At 41.8% G+C, this 25,743-nt stretch overlaps 1 protein-coding gene across 2 annotated transcripts in view; it reads right to left on the bottom strand.

The window, feature by feature from the left end:
* SH3BGRL2 (SH3 domain binding glutamate rich protein like 2) overlaps positions 1-24,539 on the bottom strand; it is a 56,888-nt gene extending 32,349 nt beyond the window's left edge. Inside the window, exon 1 of one of the 2 annotated variants that reach the window (XM_081095084.1) lies at positions 24,301-24,539. In XM_081095084.1, the coding sequence (XP_080951210.1) occupies positions 24,301-24,345 (45 nt within the window). In that variant the 5' untranslated portion in view covers positions 24,346-24,539. Of the gene's footprint in view, positions 1-24,109; positions 24,251-24,300 lie in introns of those variants that run through there. The other variant, XM_081095085.1, reaches the window with a different exon arrangement.
* Between the last annotated feature and the right edge of the window lie 1,204 nt (positions 24,540-25,743).

Here is a 25,743-nt window from a genome sequence, read left to right as displayed (position 1 = left end):
GAGAGCTTACTACTGCCCTGCCACTGGCAGGAGGACCCTTGCCATGACTCTAATCTAGCCCACCATCAATGAAAATGTTACCTGTATGTATTTTCTGATTGGGAACCAATACTTTCGGAATAGTTTAGGCTACTCCCTTCACATTACAGATCACAGGGTACTGAAACAATATCTACTTATAATTCGTGATAGAATGTTAATAGATAGCTAAGTAAGACAATATTAGAACCGAATCAAAAAAGATAAAGAAGTTTGTAAAATCTGCTACCTCAAATTTAATATTATTTTTCAAAGCTACACTTAAATGTTTAAGTCCTTATACAGCTGATCCTTGAACAATGCCAACCCCCACTAAGTAAAATAAATCCACTTATAATTTTGACTCCCCCAAAACTTAACTACTAATAACTTATTGTTGATTGGAAGCTTTACAAATAACAAAAAGCCAATTAACATGTTTTCTGTTATATGTATTATATACTGTATTCTTACAATAAAATGAGCTAGAGAAAATAAAATAATATTAAGAAAATCATAAGGATTTGGAGAACTTCTGGGTAAGTGCACACAGTTGTCAGGCCAGAAGGGATTGGCACAAAATATTCAAAGTGATGAAAAGCAAGGAAGGACCTACAGTGAAGATTATTCTACCCAGCAAAGTAATCATTTAGAATTGAAGGACAGATAAAGAGGTTTTCAGACCAAGAAAAAAAAAAAAAAACTAAAGGAGTGCATCACCACCAAACCATTATAAGAAATGTTATAAGGGCTTCTTTAAGAAGGAGAAGGGAAAAAAGATAAAAAATATGAATAATAAAATAGCAGTAACTACATCTTTATCAATAATTACTTTAAATATAAATGAATTAAATGCTCCAATCAAAAGACATAGATGGCTGACTGGATAAGAAAACAAACCCTTACATATGTGGCCTACAAGAGACTGACTTCAAATCGAAAGACAGACTGAAAGTAAAAGGTTGGAAAAATATATTTCATGAAAATGAAAACAAACAAAAAAACGGGGTAGCAATACTTATATCAGACAAAAGAGACTTTAAAATGAAGGCTGTAACAAGAAACAAAGAAGGACCCAGCATTTTCCACTTCTGGGAATTTATCCAAAGAAACTCAAAACACTAATTTGAAAAAGGCATATGCATCCCTATGTTCATTGCAGCATTACCTAAAGTAGCCAAGATAAGGATGCAACCTAAGTGTCCTTCAATAGATGATTAGATAAAGAACAAGTGGTACATATACACAATGGAATATTACTCAGCCATAAAAAAATAAAATCTTGCCATGTGCAACAATATGAATTAACCTAGAGGGTATTATGCTAAGTGAAATAAGTCATACAGAGAAAGTCAAATATCATATGATTCCACTTACATGTAGAATCTGAAAAACAAAATAAGTGAACAAACAAATCAGAAGCAAACTCATATATACAGAGAACATTTTGATGGAGGGGGTTGGGGGGATGGGTGAAAAAGGAAGGATTTTAGAAGTACAAATTGGTAGTTACAAGTCATGGGGATGTACAGTATAGAATAGGGAATCTCTCTATATATATAAAAGCCTAAGCAACCCTTACGGCGGAACAACCAGAACGAGCGGTCCCTATGATGCACACTGACGACCAGGGGGCAGACGCTGAAAGCAGGAGCTGCCCCCTGGTGGTCAGTGCGTTCCCATAGGGGGAGTGCTGCTCAGCCAGAAGCCGAGTTCACGGCTGGAGAGCATAGCTGCGGTGGTGGGAGCCTCTTCTGTCTCGGCAATAGCATTACCGAGCAGCAGCAGCAGGCACAACAAGTCAGGATGACCATGAGCAGCGTGGTGCCTAGCCCCGGTTTGGGCTCCTTCCTGGCCACCAGCTGCTTGGCACACTGTTACATCCCCTGAGGGGTCCCGGACTGCGAGGAGAAAGAAAGTTAATACCTAGGTGCATTAGAGGAAACTACAAAAAAAATAAAAAAAATAAAAAGGCAGAGAACATCTTAAAAGTAGTCAGAAGAAAACCGGCAGGTGGACATCCCCCAAGGGGTCCCAGACTGTGAGAGGGCACAGACAGGGCTAAAGGATCCCCCAACTCCCGCAGTGCAAGAATTTCGTACACCAGGCCTCTAGTAGTCAATAATATAATAACTCTGTATGGTGTCAGCTGACAGTCTTATGGAGGTTCCCTTGTAGGCCACTAACTGCTTTTCTCTTGTTGCTTTTAAGATTTTCTTTTTGTCTTAACTTTTGGCATTATGATGAGTCTTATTGTAGGACTTTTTGGGCTTATCGTGTTTGGAATTCTGTGTTTCCTGGGCTTGTATGTCTGTTTTCTTTACCAGGTTAGAGAAGTTTTCTGATATTACTTCTTCTAATGCAGTGGTTCTCAACCGTCCTAATGCCACGACCCTTTAATACAGTTCCTCATGTTGTGGTGACCCCCAACCATAAAATCATTTTCGTTGCTACTTCATAACTGTAAGTTTGCTACTGTTATGAATCGTAATGTAAATATCTGATATGCAGGATGTATTTTCATTGTTACAAATTGAACATAATTAAAGCATAGTGATTAATCACAAAAACAATATGTAATTATATATGTGTTTTCTGATGGTCTTAGGCGACCCCTGTGAAAGGGCCGTTCGACCCCCAAAGGGGTCACGACCCACAGGTTGAGAACCACTGTTCTAATGGGTTTTCAATTCCTTGCTCTCTCTCTTCTCCTTCTGGTACTTCTATGATATACACATTAGTATATCTGATATTGTTCCAGAAGCCCATAAACTATCCTCATTTTTTGAGATTCTTTTTTGCTTTTGCTGTTCTGAATAGGTGTTTTCTACTATCTTATCTTCCAAATCACTGATTCAATCCTCTACTTCATCTAATCTACTGCTGATTCCCACTAATGTAGTCTTCTTTTCAGTTACTGTATTTTTCATTTCTAACTGGTTCTTTTTTATGTTTCCTATCTCTTTGTTGAAGTTCTTACTAAGCATCCTTAAAACCAGTGTTTTGAACTCTATCTGGTAGACTGCTTGTCTCCATTTTATTTAAATGGAATCTTTGTTTTCTTTTCTTTCATTTTTGGGACTTATTTCTTTGTCTCCTTGTGTTGACTGCCTCCCTATGTTTGTTTCTTTGCATTGAGTAGTTTCTATGTCTCCCAGTCTTGGTAGAGCGCCATTATGTAGTAGGTGTCCTGTGGGACCCAGTAGTGCAGGCTTCCTGGTCACTTGAGCCAGGTACTCCAGGTGTGTCCTTTCTGCGGTTTGGTGTGCTTTCCTGTCATAGATGAGTCAACATATTTGTTTGACAAAATGATAAAACCGAGGTATGGACATTAGTTAGTTAAGTAACTTACCCCAATTATTCACTATGTAAGTAGCAGGAGTTGGGAATGGAATTCACATCTCCTATCAAGCAGCCCAATAGCCACACACTTTACGTTTAGGAGATGAGGAACTCTTGTGCCATAATATCATTCCAAATGAAAAATGCAATGCCTTCTGTTCCATATATTATTTCAGGCAGCTTGTTTCAAGGTATTAGCAAAGAAGCAGTTAAGGTTCAAAAATTAAACGTTTCAGGAAACACATAATGCATTATGACCAGGAGCTCTAAAAACATAAGGGTGGAAAATAAAGCCACACCCAGATATGGCCCTAGCCGGTTTGGCTTAGTAGATAGAGGTTCAATCTGTGGACAAAAGGGTCCTGGGTTCAATTCTAGTCAAGGGCAGGCTCCTCCCCGGCCCAGGCCCTGGTTGGGGCTCGTGCAGGAGGCAACCAATCAATGTGTTTGTAAGAGACATATGTAATACTTTAAACAATAAATAATTTAAAAAATGTTTAGCCTCAATTACAGCACTTATATCAGTAACAAAGTTTGGTGCACGGATCACACTTTGAATAGCTCTGCTCCAGGACTGACTGATGTAGAAACTGACTGGGTCTTTACAGAATGGTTTATTTCCACTAAACCACCCCAATATTGCTCACACTTCCTATATAAGTTCTATTTATTCTTCACAGCTCAGAGCCAAGCCCACAGTGTGCTCAATTATGTCTATATAGTGGTTCTCAATTGGGAGTGATTTTGTCCCATCACTACCACAACCAGGGGACATTCGTCAATGTCTGGAGACATTTCTGGCTGTCACAGCTAGGGGATACTACTAGCATCTAGTAGGCAGGGGCCAAGGATGCTGCTAACTATCCCATGATATTCAGGAAAATGACCCACAAAAAAGAATTACCTAGCCCCAAAAGTTAAGAGTGGCAATGTGGGAAAAACCCAACTTATACCAACCACTTCCCTCCCAGATCATCTCCTTCACCAAACTCATCTGTGCCTCTTTCCCCAACTTAACTGTAAATTCCTTTGGAGGATGAAGACCAAGAGTGCATCACACCTGCATCCCACAGGGGGCCAGTAGGATAGCTTCAGAGGAGCTGCTCATCACATACATACCTGCCGACTGATCTATCTCCTTTCCCACATGCTTGGTGGAATATAAATGCCTAGAACTAATTTCTCTATTAACACATGTATGAAACTACTCTTGATCACCATTAAACACACACACACACACACACACACAAACTTGTATTACTTAGCAATGTGAAGCCATAATAAAACATTAGCAAGATGTGGGTGGTTTGGTTTTATAGTTTTTACATTCCCTGTCAAGATTACATGTTTACTTCCTTAACGAAAAAAGTCAGCCAAGTGCAAAATATGTTTAGAATGCTACCATAAAAATTATATACGACTGTTCATACACATGCTTCCTGTTAATTAGAGGGCACTTTGCAGAAAAGCAGCTCTGGCAAAACATGCTGTAATAGTCAAATCCTCTACAGTAAAGAGGAAATCCTGATGGGCATAGTATTTTCCACAGGCAAGAATACAGGACTTCAGCCAAAAGCTGTGCCTTCATCCACAGCCAGAGATGCTGCTCTGTAACATAGCGGGTTCTGGAATATGTTATTCCCGTTTCTACATCAGTCCATCCTCAAATGTGTGAAAATGATCTTATAAGATGATCTAGAAACTACTTCTATTTACATTTGAAAAATAATTGGGGTGACGACAGGTTATTTTCACAATTACATTTTATAGGGGATCGTATAATTAGTTCATATTTCCATAGTAGGCACAAATGATACCTCTAAGAGAAAGTCTGGATGCTCTTACCTGCATTCTATGGACCTGCTCCCTTTTGGGTTGGCCATATCATCAGTTTTCTCTGCCCTCCTTGGGCTATTTAGTAGGCCTTGTCTGCTGAAATCCAACCATCCAACTTCAGCTGGACACAATTCTGTTTCAACCCTGCACAAACACCACTAGGAGCTTTTATAGCTTCCTCAAATCTCCATAGGAACTCACTCTTCCCACAGATGAGCCTAATTCCTAATAAGATAAAGTGTGTTGAAGAGTGCCTCCAAATTCTGGTGCCTGCATCTCAAATTTCTCTATATCTTCAGTCATATGAGTCTGCATTCCATATTGACTCCAAAGAGTAAGCAGAGAAATTAAGAAAGGAGAATGAGAGAGAGAGAGAGAGAGAGAGAGAGAGAGAGAGAGAGAGAGAGAGAGAGAGAGAGAGAGAACACGCACAGAGGGTCAACACAAAGAAAAATCAGCCCTAGCCGGTTTGGCTCAGTGGATAGAGCATCAGCCTGCAGACCAAAGGGACCCAGGTTTGATTCTGGTCAAGGGCACATACCTTGGTTGCAGGCTCCTCCCCAGCCCAGGCCCTGGTTGGGGTGTGTGCAGGAGCCAACCAATCGATGTGTTTCTCTTACATCGATATTTCTCTCTGTCTTTCCCTCTCTCTTCCACTCTCTCTAAAAATCAATGGAAAAATATCCTCCAGAGAATTAAAAATAAATAAATAAAAATCAGACTCTTAAAGGTCAAGGAGCCTTTGTTCACTCAACAGGTTTTTACAAGACCTTGTGAGGACCTTTCCATGTACTAGACATTGCCCTAAGAACTAGGGTAACACAGGTGACAAAAAAGGCCTTTACATTGATGCAATGCATAATGTAATGGAGGGGTGTGTGTGTGTGTGTGTGTGTGTGTGTGTGTGTGTGGCGGGGGGGGGGGGGGTGGCGGGGGGGGGGGGAGGTGGAGACAGGGCTTGCCAACAAGTAACTTCCATATGAAACTACCAGTAACATGGACCCAGGCTGTTAAAAGGCGGCACTCTGTGGGGAAGGTGCACAGAGAGGGCTGCAAAGCTACAGCAATGTGTGAAAAAAGAACAAAAGCACAGCATCAGAAATATAAAAAGAAGGAATATAAATACACAGCTCATATGGTGAGGAGGAAAAAGAGTCTATATGGGAAGGTAGAGAGAAAGGAAAATGGCAGGCAAAAGAGGAGTTAGTTGAACATGGAGACAATTAGGAGCAAGTAATGTTATTTTCTCCTGGAAGTGGAGATTGAGGTTTTCTGCATAATTGAAGCTCACCCCTTTAGACAGAAACTTATTATTTTATTTTAAACTATTTATACTTTAGGAATCTTTCTAAAATGCACCCATGTTCCTGCATTGTTCAGCAGAGTACATCAAACCAAAATAAGCCAAACCTGATGAATCACCATTATGATCCATTTTTGTACTTTGATGTGGTGCACTTATATCCTCCGAGTCCACTTCTGTGTAAAAGCCTACTGTTACTTTATACCAAACCGTGCTTTTGGAATTCTCCAGTCCTGCTTTCCGAAGGCAGTTGTCATGGGTCTGAGCTTCCTCTCAGTGGGGCCCATGACCACTGTGGCCTCTTTTATATACAGTTTTCTGGGTGAGGCTGTGAAGGGCTGCGCTTGACCCTGCAGAATGGAGAACAGCCCATCGCCTCTTAGTGGCCTGTCTGCTTCCTTCTAGGTCTCCAGCCTCATTTCACACGGGGGTTCTAGAATTCTGATATCTGGATAAGAGAAGTAATACTCAAACAAAATGATCTCTGATAACACAGATTCTTCATCCCACTTATTTAAAAAGCAGTAAAAGGAATCGTGTCCCTCATAGCCTTTACATTTGCCGAAGCACATGTCTATCTGCATGCCCTACTCCAGCCCTACTGTGACGTGGTCATGTACTCTTGACATAGCTTTATATTCTTTTTTTTTTTAAATATATTTTTATTGATTTTTTACAGAGAGGAAGGGAGAAGGACAGAGAGTTAGAAACATCGATGAGTGAGAAACATCGATCAGCTGCCTCCTGCACACCCCCCACCAGGGATGTGCCCGCAGCCAAGGTACATGCCCTTGACCAGAATCGAACCTGGGACCCTTTAGTCTGCAGGCTGACACTCTATCCACTGAGCCAAACCGGTTAGGGAGACATAGCTTTATATTCTTGATATAGCTTTATATTTTTGATATAGAAGCTACAGAAACAATATTTTTTTTCACTTGTTCAATAAATACTCTATGTGCCACATTTTCTAATAGGAAACTTGGAGGAATAAAAAGATGGAATAGTCCCTGACCTCATAGAACTTAGAGCTTACAGTTCAAACAATCTGGGTACAAAATACTTACAACCAAGGGCAGACTGTATTGAGGCCACAAGAGAGAAGTTCACAGGCTGGGCCATGAAGGGCTCGGGAAGCAGGGTCCCCCCAGACTGGAGGGCGAGGGAGGAAGGGGGCGGTGTGGGTGCACTTCACTGGGAAATGTTATTGGCATCAGCTTCTAATAAGAGGGGACTCTGACTAGTCCCACTGGAGGGTGAGCAACGTCAAGGCAAAGAAAATGACACGAGAAAAGGCACGGAAGGCAGGGAGGAAAAAGCCTGGTGTATTTGCATAGCAGTCCAAAGAACAGTGAGAGAAAATGCAGCAAAGGGAGGTCAGAATCAGATCACAGAGGGCCCCGAATTTTAGACTAAATATTTGGCCTTGAAGTTATCAGCTCTCAGGAACCAAGGAGGTTTTCTGAGCTTTCTGAACCTAACACACAAATTTAATCTTTTAAAAGGATAAGGCTTCCCTCCCCACTTTAATGGAAAAGAAATTCAAAAGGTGAACTACTAATTATCTTGTTCCTGTTAACTATCTCCTGAGCCCCGCTCACTAAAATATCACTGTGGAAGGAACTATAGAGCATCCATTTGTCTTCCTCTCACACTACAGGAAACAGCCACGGAAAGGGAGTCATCTCCTCTACAACAAAGGGCAGCATGGATATGCAAATCAGACTCAGGTCTGCCGGAAAAGAACGGGGAGAATGACATCTGCTCCAGTTCACAAGCTAATACAAAATATTTTGGCACAAAATCTTAAAATCAGCCACCTTCCCAAATCAAGAGATGCTTTTTTCTGTCTAGCTCTGAATATGACTTTCTTTGCCCTTATCCAAGTAAACACACCTGGCCTTGAGATAATTTTAGCACTGTATTCCACCTGACTACGGTATTTCACCTGGCTACTGTATTCCGCCTGGCTACGGTATTCCGCCTGGCTACTGTATTCCGCCTGGCTACTGTATTCCGCCTGGCTACGGTATTCCGCCTGGCTACGGTATTCCACGTGGCTACGGTATTCCGCCTGGCTACGGTATTCCACCTGGCTACGGTATTCCGCCTGGCTACGGTATTCCACCTGGCTACGGTATTCCACGTGGCTACGGTATTCCACCCGGCTACGGTATTCCACCCGGCTACGGTATTCCACGTGGCTACGGATTTCCACCTGGCTACGGTATTCCACCCGGCTACGGTATTGCACCTGACTCTGTGTTGTCCTCTGCTTTCTGTGCTCGTGTTCATCCCCCCCCTCCCCACAGTCAGATTATGAGGTAGTTGGGGGGAGAGGGGCAGAGGTAGAGTAAAGCTATTTACTCATTCTGCATCCTGAACATGACTAAACAATGGGCAATAGACGGGGCTCATAAAAATATGAGAACTGGCCGAAACCGGTTTGGCTCAGTGGATAGAGCGTCAGCCTGCGGACTGAAAGGTCCCAGGTTCGATTCCGGTCAAGGGCATGTACCTGGGTTGCAGGCATATCCCCAGTGGGAGATGTGCAGGAGGCAGCTGATCGATGTTTCTCTCTCATCGATGTTCCTAACTCTCTATCTCTCTCCCTTCCTCTCTGTAAAAAATCAATAAAATATATTTAAAAAAAAAATATGAGAACTGATTAACTCAATTAATTTCCAAAATATATATCCTTAAAGACTGGATTCTGTGTTACTTATATTGGCTTATGTATGGAATAAAAGAAAATAAAAACCTCAGAGCTAGAAGAGCTCTTAAAAAAAAAACAACAAAAGCTAAACCACTAAAATGGCTATAATCTAAAAGACAGACAATAACAAGTATTGGTAAGGATGTAGATAATCTGGAACCTTCATAATTACTAGTGAAAATATAAATTAAAATTGCTTTGGAAAACAATTTGGCAGTTCCTCACATAGTTAAATATAGAGTTACCATATGAACCACCAATTCTACTCCTTGGTATATACCCAAGCAAAATGAAAACATATGGTCACACAAAAACTTGTACATAACTATTCACAGAAGCATTATTTATAATGGCCCAAAAGTGGAAACGACCCAAATATCCATCGACTTATGAATGAATATGGTATATTCATACAACGGAATACTATTCAGTCATATAAGGAAATGAAGTGCTGATACATTCTACATGCATGAACTTAGACACATTATGCTAAGTGAAAAAAGCCAGACCCAAAGGGCACATATTGTATGATTCCATTTAAATGAAATGTCCAGAATATGCAAATCTATAGAGACAGAAAGTAGTTGCCAGGGGCTGGAGACAGGAAGGAATGGAGAGTGACAGCTAATGGGCTTGGGCTTAGGGTTTCTTTTCGGGGTGATGAAAGATTCTGGAATTAGATTGTGATGATGGATGCGCCACACAGTGAATCTAAAAGCCACTGAAATATACTATTGAAAAGGGTGAATTTCATGGTAAATGACATATGTCAACCAGACAACAAAAACAACATGAAGAAAAACCTGAAGCCCAGAGAAGCTAAGTTTCTTGTCCAAAGACATAAAGCTAATTAAATGGCATCACCAGAACCAGATGCCAAATCTTCCAACTCCCAATGCAGTACCTTAGGCTCACAGTGCGCTGCTCTAGAACAGCGGTTCTCAACCTATGGGTCACGACCCCTTTGGGGGTCGAACAACCCTTTCACAGGGGTCGCCTAAGACCACCGGAAAACACATATATAATTACATATATAATTATACTGTTTTTGTGATTAATCACTATGCTTTAATTATGTTCAATTTGTAACAATGAAATTGGGGGTCACCACAACACGAGGAACTGTATTAAAGGGTCGTGGCATTAGGAAGGTTGAGAATAACTGCTCTAGAAGTATCAGGACAAGCAGTGTGAACTTGAACTAGTCATTTAACGGCTCACACCTCATCATAAGAGAAGATGAATTAAATGATCTATCTCTTCAGTCTCCTCCAGTTCTGAGGCCATCCGAGTCTCATTATATTGTGCGTACTTTCTCTCTGCTACCACAATCAGAGCAGGGGTTCTCAACCAGGGGTGATTTTGCCCCCCAGGGGACATCTGAGAATATCTGGAGAAGTTTTGGGTTGTTTTGGGAGCAGGGGTACTACTAGCACCCAGCAGGTAGAGACCGGCATGCTGTTCTATGACTACAACGCACAGGACAACCTCCGTGACAAAGAATTGTCAATAGTGACCGTGGTGATAAACTGTGGTTTAGGGTGTGATCAGCTTCCCCTCCAAGCTTTTCAAGGAAGTTCTGCCCTAGAGTATAATGACCTCAAACAGCAATTCTGAGGTGACAGAGTGGCTGGGAGGCTAGCACCAAGCACACATAGGAAATAGAGACACTTTGTGCCCCCCATAATAATAAACTTCCACAGAGAGTGGAATACATATTCAAATGCCCAAAGCAGTCAGGCAGTTAACATTGAAGGAATGAAGCCAACAAACACCTAATAATCATTTAGGACTATTATTTCCTTCCTTCCAAAAAAAAAAAAAACTTTCACTGGCTCGCATTTTTCATGAAATATATATAATCTTCTCAATATAATCTTGTGGTTTCTCACTTTTGATAAGACATAAATACCAAGAAGTACGTTCTATTATAAGAAAAAAAATTCACAAGCCCTGTAACAAATGGCTCAAAACAGGGAAGATGGTGGGAATGTCGGAGAACTGTGGACACCCCAAGGGTACATGCTTGGATGAAAGGGTCACCACTAATTAGCTCCAACAGATCCCTTCCCTGATCGAGGGAGGCACTGGGGTTAAGAGATCTTTGGATGATTAAAAAGAATAGGAAATATTGTGTTGTGTGTGTGTGTGTGTGTGTGTGTGTGTGTGTGAGAGAGAGAGAGAGAGAGAGAGAGAGAGAGAGAGAGAGAAAATCTCCTAGTAAAAATGTAAAAATCTTGGCCAAAAAAAACCCACACATTAAAACACAGTATTAAGTTAAAAACAAAAGGGGTTCAAGCCAGGAACCTTCACTAACCCTAATAAACAATGTCAGTTTCATATCTTCTAAATGCATTTCAATAAAACTCAGGTCCCACTGTCTGATTACAAGGACTTTTTTTCTTTAATTAAATCTTTTCTCTTTTTTTTTTTTTTTTGGTTAATCCTCACTTGTGGATATTTTTTTCCATTGATTTTTAGAGAGAGTGGAAGGGAGGGAGGAAGGGGAAGAGAGAGAAAAACATCAATGTGAGAGAGATACATCCATTGGTTGCCTCCCGCAAGCCCCTGGGGCTGGGAATCGAACCTGCAATCCTTCAGGGACATGGCCATTTGGAAATAGATGGCATGGGTCTGAGTGTCCGGACCTTCTGGAATCTATGACAAGGCAGGTTATTTAAAGTTTCTGAACTTCAGCAGTTTCCTATGACAGAGAGAGAGAGAGAGAGAGAGAGAGAGAGAGAGAGAGAGAGAGAGAGAGAGAGAGAAGGGAGGATATTGAATATGAATGGCTACCAGGCCAAATTTCTTTGAGAAATAAAAATAACAAACAAAAAAACCCTGAGTGCTTCCTGTGCATGGTGTAAGTGGTAGTTGTTATGAGAGCCGATGCTCTAACCACTGCAAGCACCGCCGACCAGGGCTCTTTAATTAAATCTTTTTTATTGATTCTTAGAAAGGGAGAGAGAGATAGAAACATCAGTTGGCTGCCTCCTGCACACTCCCCACCAAGGATCGAGCCCACAACCCAGGCATTTGCCATGACCAGGAACCAAACCAGCAACCTCTTGGTGCATGAATCCACACTGAACCAGTGAGCCACACCAGCAGGGCTAATTAAATCTTAATAGCTCATTTAAAATTGAGAATTCACAAAAGACAAGAGAATTATTGCTGGCTTAAATTTAAATGAAACTCATGGTATTATTAATGGCTGGCATTTTATTAAACTCTAACAACTTTACAAATGAGGATGCTGAGATCCAAAGAAATTAAAAGACTTACTAAGCTACCTGCTGGTTAGGGTACCAGTTATAATTTGTACCCAGGTCTTTGTGCTCCTAAAATCCACATTCTTTCCACTTATTACCTTGTTTGTATCATAAAAATTTCTTCTATTTACTAAGTTTATGAGGCTCTCTCTGTAAATTACAGGTAAAGAAGCTGATCTTTGTGATGTGTATGAACAGTGGCTTTGCATACCCACTCCTGCCTTCCTGTGGGTGTTGATTACATTATTCCTTTTACACACAGCAGCTGCCTGCACTCCCACAGGCTCTCCTTCCCTACCCTTCAACCAGGGATAGCCCTGACTCTGGCCTCCCACTTTCTACTCATTCTTGTACTGAACTCCCACAGTAGGCTGCAATATACTGATAAACTTTATCTGCAGGGTAGAAAACGAACTCATCAGCCCATGGAGTACATGTCACCCAGGAGCACAGGATCCAAGATGACTAGAATGAGGGCACACACTCCCACCACTACAGTTTGTCCCAAGAGATTAAATATCTCTGCCTTTGACCCCATCCCTGGGTTCCAGCCACAGGGCTAACCTTTCCTTCTCCCATATCACCCGATTACACTCCCATTCCTTCCTCTATTCCCTCCAGTTCAACACATCAAGTTGGTTCTACTCAACTTTATCACACAAAGAAAGAGAATCATATTTGAAGCAAATCTGGATCAGGACACCCAACAAAATATTCCACAGTCACTTCAGAGCACTGCTTATTCTAATTTCTCTTTAATCTCTGATTCCTTCCTCAGGAACATGGATATTTGGAAATAGGATGGCATGGATTTGAGTGTCTGGACCTTCTGGAACCTATAACAAGGCAGGTTATTTAAAGTTTCTGAACTTCAGCAATTCCCTATGAGAGAGGAGAGAGAGAGAGAGAGAGAGAGAGAGAGAGAGGATATGAATATGAACGGCTACCATGCCAAATTACTTTTGAGAAATAAAAATAACAAACAAAAGAGCCCTGAGTACTTCCTGTGCATGGTGTGAATGGTAGTTGTTATGATGATGATGATGACCACACATTTGCTTTCCATTTCAACCCATATTCTTTATAGCCATTACCAGTCTCTGCAGAGAGAAGCCACTGCTTTCAAATGCCCTGGGGACAGTGTGCCTAGAATAACTTGCTCAACAGCTGAGTGGGAACCCCTGGAACTCTTCCAGAGGGGTCCTGTCCCTCCCCTTTCTTTAGCTTGAGCTTGAGCTCACACTGTTATCCTAGCCAGCTTTCTGGGTCAGCACGACCCAGGTTCTCATAGGTCTCTGATTGTAGGCTCTTCTGGTGGGCAATGTGGGGTAATGAAAAAAGTACTGAACACAAAATCAGAAGACAGACGTTCAAATATGGATTCACTGAGCTGAATGATCCTAGGCATGTTAGCTACTTAATCACTCTGTACCTCAATATTCTCATCTGTAAAACAGGTATAATAAACTTCACTTTATAGGGTCATTATAAGTTTAAATAACCTGCAAGGAAAGTCCTATCACATTGCTGGGCACAGGTAAACACTCATTGTTCACCTGAACCTCACCTTTCTGTGCCCCAAGGCTCTGCATGGTAGAGAGTCACATTCTAGAGTCCACCTATTGCAGTGTCTTTCTCCCTTTCCTGTCTCCACCACCTTTTCCCACGAAGCCCCCTTTTCCTCTTACCACCATCCACCTGCCCATCTGCCAGCTCTGAAAGCACCCCACCTACATGTCACAAGCATCAAGATTCAGTGTTCAGTTTCACAGTCAAGATAATCACTGTCCTTGCTGCGAAGTTTCACTCATCTTCATTAAACACAGAAATCCTGGCCCTTCTCCATCATCCTTACCCCAAAATTTGGGGTGAGGTGTTTGGAAAGGATATTACCCATCAATTCAATTTGGTGTCTCATATTTTTCTCAGACTCCACATAGTCTACATTCAGTTACACAAATCTGAAAGCTAGAGTTCAACTACACAGAGTCTAAGACAGGGCTGGCACAGCTCCGGTCCTCACTCCTCTGGTGCCGGAGAAGACAGCAACAGTCAATCACACCACTTGTTTCCCAGACAAGGCTCCAAAACCCCTTTCCCAGCTCTCCAGGCAGCCACCATCCATCAGCCAGAGCTGTCATTGGATTGAAATCGACTTGCCAAGTTTAGGAAGCTTTAAATCAAGCCAGAAGTCTAAAATCATGTCCTATGTACAGCAAAGAATGGTGTCCATTTGCATAGTAGTGAGTACTTTGTAGGCAGTGAATACATATGGTTTAGTGATGCATGCACAACATGCTATTTACCTATAAAATGTTCAAAAATTACAGAACTCAAAGTGGTTTGTGTGGGGAATGACCTCAAATTGTAATGTTTATTTATTCAAATTTCAGTTGAAAACTTTTTATATTTAAATTTATAAAACTCTCCAAAAACTATACCAGCATGCACACTCAGCTTAGTAAGTTCTATGTACTGTACACAATATTTTGATAATTAAAGATCTTACATGATCCAAGGTTATAATTGTTATTTTTATTCCTGCTATAACTACTATTGCTGATGATATAATAGAAATAATAGATCACATACACTAAGTACTTGAGCACTCTCTTAAATACCTTATGTGGAACACTTCATTCATTCAAAGCTCATGGCAATCCTACACAGAAGGTACCACACCTATTCCAGTTTTACAAATGAAGCGACTGAGGTTACTTGCCTAATGCCATATCCCTCATCAATGGCAGAGCTAAGATTTGAGCTCAGTCCCTGCCTTACCCATGAGGGAACTCTGCCCTCCAATGATAAAAAGTCCATAGATGGGGCAGAAGTAGGCACGTGGGTTGAATATAAACTGACTCCAGATTAAATAACAGCAGATATTCATCCAAACACCTACTTTGGCTAGGAAGTAGTTTATTATGAAAGGACAGAGCAACCCTGGCCAAAGTGGCTTAGCAGTTGGAATGTCGGCCCATACAAGTAAGGGTCAGAGGTTCAGTTCTGGTCTAGGGCATGTACTTAGGTTGCAGGTTAGATCCCCACCCTGGTTAGGGCTCATGCAGGAGGCAACCAATTGATGTGTCACTCTCACATCGATGTTTCTCTCTCCCTGCCTTTCTCTTCCTTTCTTCCACTCTCTCTAAAAAGCAATGGAAAAAATATCCTCAGATGAGGATTAAAAAAAAAATTATAAAAGGACAGTGCAACCCAAAACTCCTATCAATGGGGGATCCAAGCTTAGAGAAATGGCCAATTCCCATTCAAAGGAACTGTCCTAATGACTATAATTACCAAAGCAGAAAACCAGTCAACTTCAATCCATACGGGAATGTCATGAATGAAGAACACTACACTCCCACTCCTTATGCAACCCACAGAAGGAAAACCAATTACTCAAAAGTAATTGAGTTACTGTGTTTGTTGTTACTTTGGGGTTTTTGCTTTGCTTTGTTTTGATTATAATAGTAGTTTGGTGTACATCAATAGCTGCTTACTTTAATTCTATCTGCATTTACGAAATATCTCAACTGACTTGTCAAGCAAGTCACCTAATTGGGTCTCTCTTAACACTCAACCCTCCACTCCAAAGCCACTAGATTGAAGACGTCAAAAAGCCATTTCCTGATCTGGGCCATTACCAGTATGAAATGGAAAACGCATCCTGAAATACTTAGAACCCTCTGCCCTTAGTCCCAGCCAGCGTTCCATTTCTGGCTCCTGGAGCTCTGCAGCAATGTTGGCAGAGAGCCCACAGAGGTCCCACAGCAAGGCAGACATTCCCTGATGTGCAAACACCCTGCTTTTCCACTTGCTGGGGTCAGTTCCAGGAAACCCTCTTTGGGGTTCTGCCAGATACTGAGCCAGCCTGAAGGATTCAGGTACCCTCAGGAATAAATAAGCTGCCAATGGCAACCGAGGGAACCAGATCCAGGGGACCAACCATATTGTTCTGGAGTTTCCCAAGGGCTGCACCAGCCTAAAAGTACCTGGGTCTGTAGGTAGAGTCAGTCTGCCAGCATCTAGTTCAGCTTTCGATCTTAGAGAAAAGCTGTCATGAGTCCAAAAGGGAAACATCCAATTAAGTGCTTTTCCTAGGTTGATTTCTTTTCTAGAGTTTAGGGAAGAAACAATCAAACATAAAAGAAATAACAACACTAACTTTAAATTAACACGGTCGAGTTCCGGAGTAATTAGCCAGTAATTAGCAGATAAATGCAGATAAGCCCACGAAGAAGACAGAAGGGAAATTGCACTGCCTTAAACTAGACTGGCCAGTTGTATGCGGCTGGTACAGGCTACCAATCGCCCACTCTTCTTCCCCGCCCCACTTCTCCCCGCCACCCCAACCACCCCCCAAAACCAGGCAATAGTACATACTTATCACCACTGGGCTAAAAACCCACTCAAAAGCAAGGTTCAAGGACATGTTTCTAAGCTGCATCTATAAAGAGGACCCCAAAAGATAATTGTACATAATCAGAAGTGAAAAATTTCCCTGAAATATTAATAAGCATTTGCCATTTCACAGAAAAATATTCACTAAATTTCTAATTTGGGGAGCTAAGGTCCTTTTTTGCATAATGGATAAGTAGTATAACAAAAATTAATCAGAAAAATAATGAATACAGGAATGCAATTTAATTCAGAAAAACTGAACTATTAACTCTACATCTACAATCACACAGATTAGAGCGATTCCTGATGAAAAATTGCTGAAATCTAAAAAGGTCTTTGAGTTTAGAGTTCATAGAGTAACTTTAAAAAATGGACATTTAACAGCTTAACTAATAACTTTTTATTCTATTTTTAAAATTTGCATTCCAAAATAAAGTATTTTAAACTTTTATATATAATGAACAGTACGTCATGCTAATTTTTATTTTTAAAACGGAAATATTCACTAAGACTAGACTTTTTCTAATCCGTTGCACAATTCTAACTTCGCTGGCGAAAAAACAAAACAAAACACCCAAACAATTTATTTCTGAACTTTTTATAAACTAAACATTAAAAAATCTAAAGAAATATTTTTTGGAGTTAGTATCTTACACTGCTTTCTACTGCATTGTTGAGGTTTTTTCCCCCCAATATCCATTTGTACGCCATAAGCATCTGTAGATGCAAGTGGCGGGCCTTTTTTAATTAAATTAAAAATATTGTGGCAGTTAACTGGCTATAGCTGTTTTCCTTTTCTATTTTTGATTAAAAAAATTTTTGAAAAACAGAAAAAAAAGACTCAAGTAATCTTTCCACATTTCTGAAATGTGGAAACCACCTTATACTTCATATTATAAATATTTGCCAAAATTTCATTTTCTCAGATAGAAATGTTTATTGCAAGTATCCTAAAACAAATGGGGGAAAAGCCCCTAATTTCATAAAGGAGTCCATGACCTTGATTATATTTATATTTACAAGTTTGAAATCTTATTATAGAATGAAAAATATCAAATTGGGGGAATATTAAAATGAACTAAAATGACTGAGGTGAGGTGTTCACTTGGAATATTAAGAAATCTCCCTTCCCAGCAATAGACCTTATACATTGACTACAATTCCATATAATTATATATCCAAAAGCTGCCTTTAAGATTCAAGAAATCTGTTCAAAAATTTTTCCATTTAAAGGGGGGAAATTCCACCAATTGGTCTTTCTATTTCAACCCTCATATGACATGCTGTTATGGGTCTAATTGTGTCCCCAAACGATGTTGAAGTCCAAGCCATGATGAATGTGGCTTTACTGGAAATGGGGTCTTTGCAGATACCAAGTTAAGATGAGGTCATTAGAGAGTAGGCTCTAATTATATGACTGTGTCCTTATAAAAAGGGGAAATTTAGACACAGAGACAGGCAGGCACACAAGTACACCATGTGAACATGAAAGCAGATACCATGGTGATACATCTACATGCTGAGGAAACCCAAAGATTGCCAGCAAACCATCAAAAGGTAGGAACAAGAGTCTCTCTTCCAGCTCTCAGGAAGAGGCAACCCTGCAGGCACTGTGCCCTTGACTTCCAGCTTCCAGAACTGTGAGACAAGTTCCTGTTGTTAAGTCCCCCCCCCCCCCCCGCCCCGTTTTTGGTATTTTGTTAGTTTACCAAAGGAAACTAAAGTAGCCCTAAGAAACTAATACACATGCTTTCCCAGGCTGACCTTCTCTTACAATCCCATCCTTTTCCTTGAGTCTCAACATATTTCTGCTTCTGATCATTTCGTGTTTGTGCCCATCTAGTCTTGAACTTGACTTCACACCTTCCCCTGCCAATGCCCTTCGGCACTGTTTCTCCTCAGGTGCCACTGACATTTTGTCTGGGGCAGATCTTATGGGGGACTGTCCATCATACTGCAGGATATCGAGTATCCCCAGTACTTTCATTCGCCCTGGGCACCACAGTGTCCACACAGAGAACTTCTGCTCTAGAAGCTTTGCAGCCACCTGCCCACCAGAGTTTGACTCAGGGTCCCACCTTCTGCTGTATATGATCTTATCAGGTCAGTTAATTTTCAGTTTCTTCAACTGTATAATGGGAATAAATAACTACCTTGCCGTATGACTCTGAAGATCAATGAGTTAAAGATGCTAATGAGCCCAGGCTTACCCTTACAAACTCCTTCCAGTCTTAGAATCACCTTGGAATTAATGCCCAATTGTTCTACACAGTCACATCCTGACTTTAACTGCCTTGGAACTCCTTTCAATGGCTTCCTCACAAGAATGAAGCTTCACTAAATACATTCTGTGGAGATGCCTTACTGATCACTGATGTTTAAAATAGTTACAAATCATGCAAAGCAGTTGGGTATGCCTTCCACAGTTGCAAAGAGCAAGACAACTCTGAGTATAGTTTCTATGTGTTCTCCCACCACTCTCACCTCTCCTTGAAAACATAGATGCAGCCCTGGGCAAAGCTCCATGTTTTCTGACATTGCTTTCAATTTCCCTGTAACTTTTGCTCTCAGTAAAGGTTCCTCTCCAACATCCACGGACATATGGTAGTCTAGCGCATTTCACCCTGCCCATGGGAACATCCCCCAAGCCAGTGAATCCCTCTTTCTCCTTGATTAAATGGTTTGCATCCCAAGTCAGCATTGATTTGTGCCACTAAAGGCACAGTTTAAACCTGTTCTCCTGACCCTCACATACATACCTACCACCTAACACCGAGCCTGGTATTTAGTAGGTTTTCAGTGATTGATGAATGCAAGACTCAATCCATGCATGCATGGATGCATCGCTGAATGAACATACGTATGAATATATTCAGGAGTAAGGAGACCTGGCTTCCGTTTACCGTTTAGCTCTGAATTAACTGACATAAATGACCTCAGGGCAAGCCACTAAATCTCTATGCCCAAATGTCCATCTTTGTGAAATTAGGTGGGTGGACTTTACTAAAAATCTCTTTATGTTTTCTTCCAACTCTAACTGAGCCCATGAACCTTTTTCCTTAGAAAGAAAGGGAGAGGGAGAGGAAGAGAAACACCAAAATAAGAGGCTGCCTTCTGTATGGCCCCTACCAGGAATGAACCTGAAACTCAGGCATATGCCATGACTCTGATAGGGAATCACACCCACAATCTTTTGGTACAGGGGACGACATGCTCACTCAATTGAGCCACACTGACCACAGCGAGCCCATGAACTTTACGGAGGATTACAAGACTTTATTTCTTTTTAGAGAAATTTTAGTCAATTCAAGGGGGGCAGGGGTGTTTTTCCTGAAATCACATACCAGGGGTCCCTCCCTGTCACAGGGTACCTCATTCCCTGGTGACAAAAGGCTCCAGAGAGCATGCAAGCTGCAGATACTGAAGACATCTCTGAGACATAGTACTATGGAGTTTTGGAGTTAGTATCTTGGAGTTTGTGTGTTATCATGGGCTTCTTTCAAGAACTTAGAGTCTATTGTCTACTGTCTCCTCAAAAGGGGTCCAAGGGGACCTCTGCTGACTGCTGTCGCTTACCCAAAGCTCCTCCCTTTCCAGTCTGAACAAGGTGGGCTTATGCGCTGTCTCCCAGGCTCCAAATCTAACTCAATCCCTCTCCCTGCCATCTGCCTAAGGCTCCCACATGCATATTTCATGATTTCTGGCACATTTCCTCCTTATCTGACATCCTGCAATGCATCCCTCTGCTGCCTATATTATTTCTATCTCTGGTAAGAATGTTCCTGAAAGAGGCATGTGTCCTTGGGCTGTACTTTATTATGGACGGTTTTACCTTTCCTATCTTATCTCCCCACCTGGTCTCCACGTGAATTCCTTGAGGACAGAGACCACACCCTCTGTTCTCCTCTAGTTCCCCACAAGACCAAAGACTGAGCTATGCAAGCAGCAAACACTTAGAAAATACTTATTGAATGAATGAAATGAATGAATGAAATAATTAACTGATTTCAATGCTTTTAAATTAGGAATTCATATTAATATATTTCCTGCATAAAGTTACTAAGACCTCCCCTTTTAAGTATACAACCAAGATAATATAGTATTTTCCTAGGACTGAAGTAAAATGTCCTTCCCTACAATATGAATGACAGCAACCTTATCAGCTGCACAAGAAATCTGGTTTTTCAGGTATCCATACCATAATATTGTGTCATCATTTTTATTTCCTAGTAAAAGCACATCTTACCTGGAGCTGGGGAGGATAAAAGGGCTATCACTCTTTTGCATTAATTATTCCAACTACCACTGTTATGTGTTGTAAGCCAGAGAGTTCAGGGAAATCAGAATACGTAAGATGAGCATTTACTCTAAATAGAAAGTTTGAATCTACTGTTGATTGGGGCAGAGCATCTTTTTAGAAATTCCTGGGACTTACTTAGCTAAGTCTAATTCTAGTCACATTCTTCCCTTGAGGTTTAATAAACTTCAGCTCAAATCAAACTGTCTTGAGAATCAAATTATCTGTTCTTCTATGCACTTGCTGCTCACTGTTGGTAATAAAACATCGCCAATGGTCAACACACCACTCCTGGGGGGAAAACATTACAGCGATGCCTTCAAAGCTTAATATAGCTCAATGCTGTAAGCCCCATTCGCCTCTCCAACCGAAATAACTGATTTCAATGCTTTTAAATTAGAAATTCATATTAATATATTTCCTGCATTAAGTTAACTTAAACAACTTCATTATCTCTTGGAAATCATCATTCTTGTATATAAGCATAAAGTTATCATTACCAAAACCATCAATCCGATATAATAAAACCCTAATATGCAAATCAACTGAACGGCAGAACGACCAGTAGCTATGACATGCACTGACCACCAGTGGGCAGACGCTCAATGCAGGAGCTGCCCCCTGGTGGTCAGTGTGCTCCTATATGGGGAGCGCCACTCAGCCAGAAGCCAGGCAACAGTGGTGGCAGCAGCCTCTCCCACCTCCGCTGCAGGTGGACAGTAAGGAGCGAGGGGTCCTGGGCTGCAAGAATCCTGGACTGTGAGAGGGATATCTGCTGACTTAGGTGTGATCCCTGGGGGATCGGGCCTAAGCAGGCAGGCAGACATCCCCCAAGGGATCCCAGACTGTGAGAGGGTGCAGGCCAGGCTGAGGGCCCCTCCCCGCTCCAGTGCACAAATGTTATGCACCAGGCCTCTAGTATCATATAATTACAGAAAAACTGTGTATTGATATAGGAGATATTAGAGTTGGAGGGACTTGATGACTGAGGATTAACTGAGACTTGAAAAGATGGGGTCCATCAAGTGGATAATTAATGTTTATGGGCTGTACACATGTGATAACAGAGCATGTCTTCCAGCTCAAATCAAAGCATGTCAAGACACATACTACCAGGTGGGTGGTGAGAGGACCTGAGACATCACAGTAAAACACCAAAGGAAAAATAAATTCACTTTGAGGCTAATATATATATTGCTAAAGTAAAAGAAGCTCTTACTAGGGTTTATCCACATTTACCCAACTGATGAAGTCAAAGCAGTAGAAAGCTAGAGTGTAATTCTGAGTTATTCATCACACAATTCTTCATTCTATAGAAGGCTAACTCAGGCAGAGATGGAACACCTTATCCAAGCTTATACTACTAGTCAGAGACTGCATTAAATCTTAGGTCTCTTGCCCTGGCCAGGTTAGCTGAGTTGGTTGGAGCATCATCCCGTACACCAAAAGGTACAGGTTTGATTACTGATCAGAGCACATACCTAGGTTGTGATTGTATGGGAGGCAACCCATCCATGTTTCTCTCCCTCCCCAGCCCACTCCCTCTCTCTAAAATCAATAAGCATGTCTTCGAGTGAGAATTAAAAAACAAACAAAACACATGGTTCTCTCAAGTCTAGCTTCATGAGCAAAGCACAGAACATTAAATTTTAAAATTAAAAAGGCACATAGCAGGCAGGAAATAAATATTTGTTAATGGAACTGATACGGGGTTCCAGAACTATCTTGACAAACTATCTACTGACAGGATAAGCCAAGTAATTGCCTCAAGTCCTGCCTTTGACTTGTTCAATATAGCCTAGACCTCTTAATACCATTAAAGCATCCCTGGTGCAATAAAAAAAAATACTATTGGAACAATTATTGAAGTATGCAAGTTGGTGGCGAAACCAAAAGCTTTGTAGCATTCTTACGAAGGAGTGCATTTGAAAAAAAAAAAATGTATCCACACACCAGTATGGGTTTCCAAACACATGCAGCGTAGTTTCAGTGGAAAAGTCTGTAAAAGGCAGGTATGACTAAGCAGCCACAAATAATTAGAAACCCCAAAACTATCAGGAGTCTGGGGACCAGAGCATGCCTGCATTTAAAGATAAGTTGGCATTTCCCATCTATTGTTCCTACAGCAAAAGGGAGTTCTTTTTATACTACAGTGTTGATTTCCTCTTAATAAAATGCCTCAGTTGCTTATAAGGATTTGCAAACAATATTCTATTCCGTCCTCCATCCCACCTGCTTCAGAAACAAATTTTGGGTTGAGTTGCTGGGAAGTTAACTGGCCAGATCAAAGTTTAAGCAATCAATACTACGTTTTTTTTCATGTATTTATATATGTATTATATATCTCACCAAAAAGCCCCTTAAATCTGTAGTTTAGTATTAGCTAAGAAAACCAAGTCTTAATCATGTAAAACATATCGCCACCTGTCTCACTCAGAGGGCTATCAACTATACTACTGAATTTCCCTTAAATTCTGACATCTGGCTATTTCACTCCTCTTCTTAAAATAAAATTTTTCATTAAAATATTCAAGAATATCGACCAAACAAAATAGCTTACGGTAACTAAAGAGACCACCACTTATATATCCCCCAGATGAAACTGACGACAGCATTACGTGGGGAAGAATCCAAACACACATTTACATAAAGCTGCAAAAATATTTACAGTACAAAAATTCCTGGCACAACAGGAAAAAACCTGGTTTACCATTCTCTTCGCGCAGGTATAAAACTAAAGAAATGGACTTGGTAGGGAAGGGTGGGTGGAGAGCTATTCCCTCTTAAACTTGTTTCATTCATGAGCTAGGCTAGCAAACTAAACAGCCGAGAAAGCTCCCGTACAAAACTTAGCCAGGCTGAAAGTGCAATATCGGGAGCAATTAACACCAAAGGAAGTAGGACCCCGGGGTCCCCCACCCTACCTTTGCTCCCGCCCTTTTCATTGTCCAAGTGCGAGTGGATCACCTGGCGGGGGCCGGCTGGCGCGGCCGGACGTGCTGCGCGCCGAGACCCGCAAGGATCAGCGCCGCGTTCCTCGCGCAGGACGCGCACCCGGTGCCCCTACCCCGGCCAACCGGACCCCGGCCCCGCTACGGGTCCCCGCCGCGCTCACCGCCACGAAGCCGGAGGAGGAGGCGATGAATACACGGATGACCATCCTCTCGCCGCGCCGGGACGCACCGTCTGACCCCCCGGACTCTGGGCTGGTGCGGACGCGGACGCAAAACTCTGCAGCGGAGAACCGCGGCTGCCACCGGCCAGAACGCTCCCTTCGGGTGAGATCGCAGGGACCCAGATCCCTCCCTCCTGGTCTGCAGATAAAAAGCTCCGCGCCTCTCCGCCTCCTGCCCTGGCAGTGGAGGGAGGGGGGAGGGAAGAGGGGGAGGCCGGTGCGGGGCATGATGGGAGTTGTAGTTTCGGTCTTTCCCTGGATGACTGGTGGGCGGAGGTCCTTCAGGTTGCCTCCTTGTTGCGCGTCAATCCCTGAGGCATGCCGCTGGCTGGAAGAGAGCCCGTGGCAGGGAAAAGACTATGACACGGGGTGGCGAGGATGCCAGGGAGACGAGGAAAAATAACACTAGGCAAAAGGGATTGGTTCAAAGTCCACGCTTAGGTTCTCTGTTGTGGTTTACTGGTTTGGAGCAAACCCACCCAGGTTCATCTGCGTGGGGCAAGCCCCAGGGACCTACGGCGGTCGGGGTGGGGTGGATCCGGGTCTCCGGAGGTAGCGGCGGTGGAGGGCGGTGGCGGGGTCGGTGAGAGGGGCGCGGGGCTGGGCGCGCCGCTGTTTTCCCAGTGACTGGAGATTGCAGTAAGATGATTCCTGTAGATCAATGGGAGGTTTTCTTTTTATGCAGACACGGAAAATTAGAACCCAGATGAGAGCACAACCGATATTTTATTTTTCTTAGCAAAACTGTAATTGTAGTAGAAAAAAAATAAATACCAAGCGAAATTAGAATCCTTCTATCAACATTGGGAATCTGAGCCCCACCCGCCCCACCCCCTACCCTACACAATGGCTTTGCCTCTGTTCACCTAATATTTACAGTTGAGCCAAATCTGTGCCTTTTTCAGACCTGCAAATTCCAGCGCAGTCTCCCTGGAGGATGCCCTTAAATAAAAAGCCTTTATGTAGTTGCTAATAGTTTAGGAATAGTAGTTCGTTAGCAAGTGCTTCTGGTTAACAAAAGCGCAAGCCTCTCTCAGTTTAGTGGAAATGGACCAGTTTTCCCTGCAGTACTGTATTTACTTTCTTCCTTTCAGCAGGGGAGCCTAGCAGAGTTCTGGGAACGATGTTAATTAATCATTCTAGAAACAAAGAAAATGAGGTCTCTTGGAAAATTTCTTACACAAATACTAATCGGTTTGGGCCGTTTGTTTTTTTTAGAGCGACTTTGAATATTTTAAGTTTATAACCTTTCCTATTACTTACCTTATATCATTTCTGTACAATTCCTTTTTAATTTAGTATAATAACAAGATATGATCTTAATGGGACTTTATTTCTTCTTAGTATTCAAGAATTTTAAATATAAGTTTTGCTGTAATTACT

The sequence above is a fragment of the Myotis nattereri genome (genome assembly GCF_964212035.1).
Source record: "Myotis nattereri genome assembly, chromosome: 6".
NCBI classification, from domain to species: domain Eukaryota; kingdom Metazoa; phylum Chordata; class Mammalia; order Chiroptera; family Vespertilionidae; genus Myotis; species Myotis nattereri.
This window is presented reverse-complemented; position numbering and strand designations above follow the sequence as displayed.